This window comes from Giraffa tippelskirchi, chromosome 5, assembly GCF_054371585.1.
Source record: "Giraffa tippelskirchi isolate mGirTip1 chromosome 5, T2T-mGirTip1v1.2.pri, whole genome shotgun sequence".
Taxonomy (NCBI): Eukaryota; Metazoa; Chordata; class Mammalia; order Artiodactyla; family Giraffidae; genus Giraffa; species Giraffa tippelskirchi.
Window position 1 is genome coordinate 99,803,246 of NC_137279.1, and position 6,236 is coordinate 99,809,481.

At 54.3% G+C, this 6,236-nt stretch overlaps 1 protein-coding gene across 4 annotated transcripts; it reads left to right on the forward strand.

Moving 5' to 3' along the window:
- Positions 1 to 1,869: 1,869 nt before the first annotated feature.
- On the forward strand, positions 1,870 to 5,392 carry ANKRD34A (ankyrin repeat domain 34A). 4 transcript variants are annotated; one of them, XM_081495093.1, is made up of 3 exons: positions 1,870 to 2,019; positions 2,496 to 2,559; positions 2,945 to 5,392. In XM_081495093.1, the coding sequence occupies exon 3, from the start codon at positions 3,061 to 3,063 to the stop codon at positions 4,549 to 4,551; it is 1,491 nt and encodes a 496-aa protein (XP_081351219.1). In that variant the 5' UTR covers positions 1,870 to 2,019; positions 2,496 to 2,559; positions 2,945 to 3,060; the 3' UTR covers positions 4,552 to 5,392. The 4 variants fall into 4 exon arrangements, with proteins under 4 accessions (XP_081351219.1, XP_081351220.1, XP_081351217.1 ...); XM_081495091.1 differs by lacking the exon at positions 1,870 to 2,019 and adding an exon at positions 2,192 to 2,392; XM_081495094.1 differs by lacking the exon at positions 2,496 to 2,559.
- The last annotated feature ends 844 nt before the right edge of the window (positions 5,393 to 6,236 follow it).

A 6,236-nucleotide genomic window follows, 5' to 3' on the forward strand; every position in this document is an offset into this window, starting at 1 on the left:
AAGCTGGCGGCGTTCTAGGTCCGCCTCCCAGAGCTCCTCATTGGTGAGTTCTCCCAGCCAATCTAGGGGAAGCCGAGGAGGTCCTCCCACTTGAAGCTGAGGAGAGGAGGGAGGGACAGAGTTAGCCGGAACTCAGGCTAGACAAGCCGGGTGAGTAGAAAGATGGGGTTGCAGAACCAACCAGGGGGTCAGTCATTTCAGACCTCATCTCAGATGGAGGACCCCTTGGCCTGGCGACGGTTCACAGAAGGAAGCTGATCCTTAGATTTCACCGAGGGACTCTATAGAAAGAGCTTCCACAGAGAAATAAAAATCTGTGAAACCTGCTCCCTTAGGGATCATTCTTTTTGTGGCTTCACACTTGGCCTCTCCTCCATTCCTCCAGTCTTCCCTTCAGTTCTGGGCTGCTTCCCTCCAGCACCAACCATGTGTATTTCTTTTCTAGAAAAATGTTTTCATGTAGGTTGCTGCCATGTCTGTGAGAAGATGTAAAGAGGCTTTGGGAAAGGAAGGATTAGGAAACCAGATAACCCGAGTTGGGGATATAGGGCAGGAGTCCAGTGATGACTGCATTTTCCACCTCCTTCCAGCTCCTCCTAGCCTTTGGTTAAAGAGGGTGGGGTTGGAAGGAGGGGTCCCACTTTCACAAAAAAACAGAAACAATGGGAAAGAGATCAGAGTAGAGATAGAATCTAGAAGTTAGTCAAGAACAATAACCCTGATGTCAGAGAAAATGGCCCTGGGAGTGAAGCCTCTGGACTGGGAAGGCTGTTGGTGGAGTGGCAAGCACCCAGCCTTCAGAATAGGACAGAAACAAAGCTGTGAAGCTTTGGAGAACTGCTTAACTTTACTAAGTCACAGTTTCTTTATAACAAGAAAATAATTCCTACCTTACAGCATTGTTGTGAGGATTGAAGATAATGTGTGTAAAGTACTTACGTAATTGGCACATAGTTGGTTTCCAGTAAATGGTGTGTGCATGCTAAGTTGCTTCAGTTGTGTCCAACTTCTTTGTGACCCTGTGGACTGCACCCTGCCAGGCTCTTCTGTTCATGGAATTCTCCAGGCAAGAATACTGGGGTGGGTTGCCATTTCCTTCTCCAGGGCATCTTGCCGACCCAGGGATCGAAACATGGTACCTAGTACAAATGGGTAGCTTCCCTGCAAATATTTCTCTCTCCCCCTTCTTCAGGAACATTATATCTTGTGTCTGATGGCCTCCAGCCTCTGAATTATCTCAGGTAAGTTTTCCAAATCCTTAGGATTTTTTCCTCACCCCCTCCCCCCTTCCCTTGATGCCTTCCAGCTGGACACAAACTCATTCCTAAAATATGCAGATGGAAGCTATGGTAACCATGGAGACAGGGCAGGTGGTGAGGAGAGGCAGAGACAGACACTGAGAGAAACCGACTGCTACAGATAGGGAGAAAGAAGACTTTAAGGAACGATTCAAACAGAGACCTTCAAACAAGATGGGAAAATGAGTCTAAGCAAGACCGAGAATAAATGCAATGAGAGAGAATGTGTTACAAGGTTCACTCTTCTCTGCCCCTTTTCTCTCTCTCTTCCTCCCATCCCTCCAAAAATATGGGGAGGAGGCATCTGGGAATAACCCCTTGCTGTATCTAAAAATGACCCCAACCTCCGCATACTTATCTAAGAAGTCTGTATAAGGGAGCTGAGGTCCAAGTTTATTTGTGATGCATGTTCCGGTTGCCGGGAGGTGGAATGAAGATGTATCGCTGTGTCTGACTCCAGCTCCCCCTGACATTTAAACTAGGAGAAGGCAGCCAGATCTCTTGCCTCCCTCTGTACAGTAAGGACTCCAGCTGTGGATCCCATCGCCTCTCTCTCCACCTCTCTGTATAGTGTACCATGTACCGCGTGTGGCAGGTCAGACCTGGTGCACAGGCGCGCATCAACGCACGAAGAGCGGAGAATGGGGATCTGCTGAAGCAAGACGAAGAATTGGGATGGTCCCAGTCTGGGTCGCGGAGGAGTCTCTTAAGGAACATTTAGGTTTGTTGTGACTGAGGGGCTAAGAAAGGGAAGTCAGGATTGGAGCCTCTAGCTTTTGAGGGTTTATGTGTGCATGGGTGGGGTAATGGTTTGGTGCCCGACGCCCCCACCCGCAGAGACTAGGCTATAAATAGCGAGGCATAGCTCCGCCCCCCCACCCCCCCAGCTTCTCTCCTCCGGAGCCGGCGCTGTGCCCGGGGCGCACCGGGAGGAGGGACCAGGATTCTGTGCCCGGGCGCAGATACTGACACCAAGGGAATCCGAGTGCCCACCCCCACGCCATGTGGGCCCCCAGGAACCCGGTTCCGCCACCCCAGCTGCCCCGTGGCCCTGGCCCCAGCCCTGGCCCGGAGGAGATTCTGCGGACTTACAGGTATCTATTTGGGTGCACAACCTGGGAGGGGAAAGAGCAAGGAGTGATGGGGAATATAGCAGGGGCAAAAGAACCCCCCAATTCTCCCCCCCACCCGTTTTAGGTCCCAAACGCAAGCTGCTTCCCTCCCCCCATTCAGTTTGTGGGGCTGTGGCAACCTAAAAGAGGTTAGGAATGGGACTGTGTGTGTGAATGTATGGGTGCATGAGTGTGGGTGGGTGGCGTTCAACATCCTAGAAAGGGGGATTCCAAGTGCGGATAAGAAAAGGGGGATGCTGGAAAGGTCTGATAAGCCGTGGGGTGAGGGTGGGGGTGCGGATATCCCTGGGCGTGCACGTACGCGTTTGCACGCGCGCTCGTCCTTCAATGCGGGTGCACCCTTCTCATCTCCTCAGGCATGCGCTGGGGGGATGGGGGCGGCTCAGAGGCATGAGTTAGAAGAAGGACTGTGTGCCATGCCGTGGAGATCTCCCCCATCCCACGCGGGTCCTTCCACCTGTGCCTCAGTTTCCCTGCCTGAATCAGTAAATAAGATCTTTCTCTTTTTTGCAGGGATTGGCTTCACCACTGAGCCCGCAGGCCTCTGCCAGCCACCACCCTCACCCCCCTAGGCGTCCTCGGCAAGTCCCAATCCCGGCTCCAACCGTGATTTCTCCCCAGCGGCAGCTATGCTGCACACCGAGGGCCACGCTCTTCTTCGGGCCGTGGGTCAGGGTAAGCTACGCTTGGCCCGTTTGCTTCTGGAGGGGGGCGCCTACGTGAATGAGGGTGATGCTCAAGGGGAGACTGCGCTAATGGCGGCCTGTCGGGCCCGGTACGACGACCCCCAGAACAAGGCACGCATGGTACGCTACCTTCTGGAGCAAGGCGCGGACCCCAACATCGCAGATCGCCTAGGGCGCACGGCGCTCATGCACGCTTGCGCGGGCGGCGGAGGCGCCGCGGTGGCCTCCCTGCTCCTTGCCCATGGCGCGGACCCCTCAGTCCGAGATCACGCCGGCGCCTCGGCGCTTGTCCACGCCCTGGACCGCGGGGATCGCGAGACCCTTGCCACGCTGCTGGACGCCTGCAAGGCCAAGGGCACGGAGGTCATCATCATCACCACTGACACCTCGCCCTCCGGCACCAAGAAGACCCGCCAGTATCTCAATTCCCCACCGTCCCCGGGGGTGGAGGACCCCGCTCCCGTTCCTCCTAGCCCGGGGGTCTGCACGTCGCCTTCGGAAATCCAACTACAGACTGCAGGAGTAGGAGGACGGGGATTGTTATCCCCGCGCGCCCAGGAAGAAGAGGAGAAGAGGGACGTATTTGAATTCCCTCTTCCTAAGCCCCCCGATGACCCCTCCCCTTCCGAGCCACTCCCCAAACCACCCCGCCATCCTCCAAAACCCCTCAAAAGGCTCAACTCCGAGCCGTGGGGCCTAGTGGCCCCTCCTCAGCCGGTCCCGCCTGCCGAAGGGAGGCCGGGGGTCGAGCGCCTGACCGCCGAATTCAACGGCCTGACCCTGACAGGTCGACCTCGTCTTTCCCGACGTCACAGCACCGAAGGCCCAGAGGACCCGCCCCCGTGGGCGGAGAAAGTGACGGGTGGGGGTCCTCTCTCCCGCAGAAACACAGCGCCAGAAGCTCAGGAGTCTGGCCCCTCTTCAGGGCTGAGGCAGAAACTGAGCCGCATGGAGTCGGTGGAGCTCGATACTCCCGGAAATCTTTGCCCCGACTCGCCCGAGTGTAGCCGCCCATCCCTGGAGCGCCGCAGATACAGCGCCTCCCCGCTGACCCTCCCTCCAGCGGGCTCGGTTTCCTCCCCGCGCCAGTCCCAGGAGAGTCTTCCTGGGGCTGTATCTCCGCTGAGCGGGCGGAGGCGGAGTCCCGGGTTGCTGGAGCGGAGGGGCTCGGGGACGTTGCTCCTGGACCACATCGCGCAAACTCGGCCAGGTTTCCTGCCCCCGCTCAATGTCAGCCCCCATCCTCCCATCCCCGACATTCGCCCGCAACCCGGAGGTCGGGCGCCTTCGTTGCCCGCCCCTCCCCAGGCGGGGGCGCCGGGCTCTCCCAGGACCAAGCGCAAGTTGGTGAGACGCCACTCCATGCAGACTGAGCAGATCCGCCTGCTAGGGGGCTTCCAGAGTCTAGGGGGGTCAGGGGAGCCTGGGCGCTGAGAGGAGTGAGAGGAGCCAAGGCGGGTGGGGATCAGGACCTTGGGACGGGTGAGAAAACCAGTTCACACACACACACTATGGACGTAGAGGTCTCTTGCATGTGCTCATGGGCACGGTGCACACATACATGGGTAAACGTGTCCACAAGCACGGTACTCGTATTTGCAGGGAAGGGTAAGTACTCTATTTATTGGGCATATAGACTCATGCATTCATGCCCTGGTCACTTCACAGTGCATATGGGAATTTCTCATGCCCACGGGCACAGCGCACACAGGACCACTTGTGCTAGGGCCCCCAAAGGGTCCCAAACTCAACTTGCATTTGTTCAGAAGCATTAGGGAGCCCCTACTTATGGGTACTCTCCAATCTCTTTGCCCTCCTGCAATAATAATTCCTTGCTTTCCATGTATGCCCTGCAACACAGCCTGCTCATGATTTTGGATAAGCTACCCTCTTCGTGAATATCCCACCCCATTCTGCAGGTCTTGGTTTTCAATCGAGGCCTGGCTCCTTGTTCACACCCTGCTTCCAGCCCTAACCACTTTTCAGGATAGGTTCTTTACTCCCCTTGGGAATATCCTGCAGCAATCCCCAGCCTCAGTTCTGCTGCTGCCCTTCCTGCTCTCAGCTTTACTTCTCAGCTTCCAGCTTTTTCTTCCCACCCCATACCCCTAACCAATACACCAGGTTGTTTCATTTTCCCAGGAGGTGGGTCATGGGCTCTAAGCTGCTCTTCTGTCCATCTGAGCTTATGAACACCCCCACAGGTTGACATGGGGAGTAACCCTAAATCATTCCTCTCTCCATTTGATATATCAAATAAATGTGTTCAGAAGTCTCTGTTTTGTCACTTCTGCTGGGGGTGGAGGGTGTGAGGGAATGAGGACTAGGGAGGGAGGGTGATGCTAACTATAGCTATAAAGATCGAGGGGATACTTCAAGGCTCCATCCACCTTCTTTCCAGGAAAACAACTGTGGTTGTAGAAGAAGAGGCAAGTGTCCCATGTCTTGAAGATTTTAAGGCGTCTGATAGGTTTTCCTTTCCCTCAGTCTCCCCTATGTCCATCCTTAAATTCTTTAAGATTCCTACAAAGAATCCGCCCCCTCCACCATCAGCAGCTATATTACAGTAGATTAACTGTCCCTTTTTCAAGCTTCCTGCTTCTTGACCACTCACAGTCTTCCCTTGGTGGGGGGTTAACTTTCATCTCACCAACTGCATTTCATCCATTTTTTTTTTCTACTTCTGCTTCTGTTTCCCCATCCTTGATTTCTGAGGCCCTGTTGGGTGGAGAGGGAGGGAGGGAGAGAGAGAAATAGTATAACTTCCACCTAGGTAAAAATGGTATGATATTCAACTGTGCGTGTGTGTGTGTAGTGTGTGTGTAAGAGTAACAGTAATTGGAGGAACCCAGCCTGAAAGGTTCTATGAACAAAGGTACCTGTCTTAATTTGCCCCCTGGACCTCTACTTAACTCTTTCTTGCTCTAACCATAGGTAAGGGAGCAATTCTACTGTTTCTTCCTTCAACTTAGAATTGGTGAAATCAGAAAATTACCCAACGGTGCGGTATAACAAAAAGATTAAAATATTGGAAATCAGAAGACCTATTGTCTAAATCCTCCTTTGCTACCTCCTGGGTATTTAATTTTGGAAAATATATCTAGCCTGTCAGTTTCCTT

What these genes read in the sequence shown, in the direction of transcription:
- ANKRD34A (XM_081495093.1), top strand. Translation starts at nt 3,061, where the DNA reads ATGCTGCACACCGAGGGCCACGCTCTTCTTCGGGCCGTGGGTCAGGGT.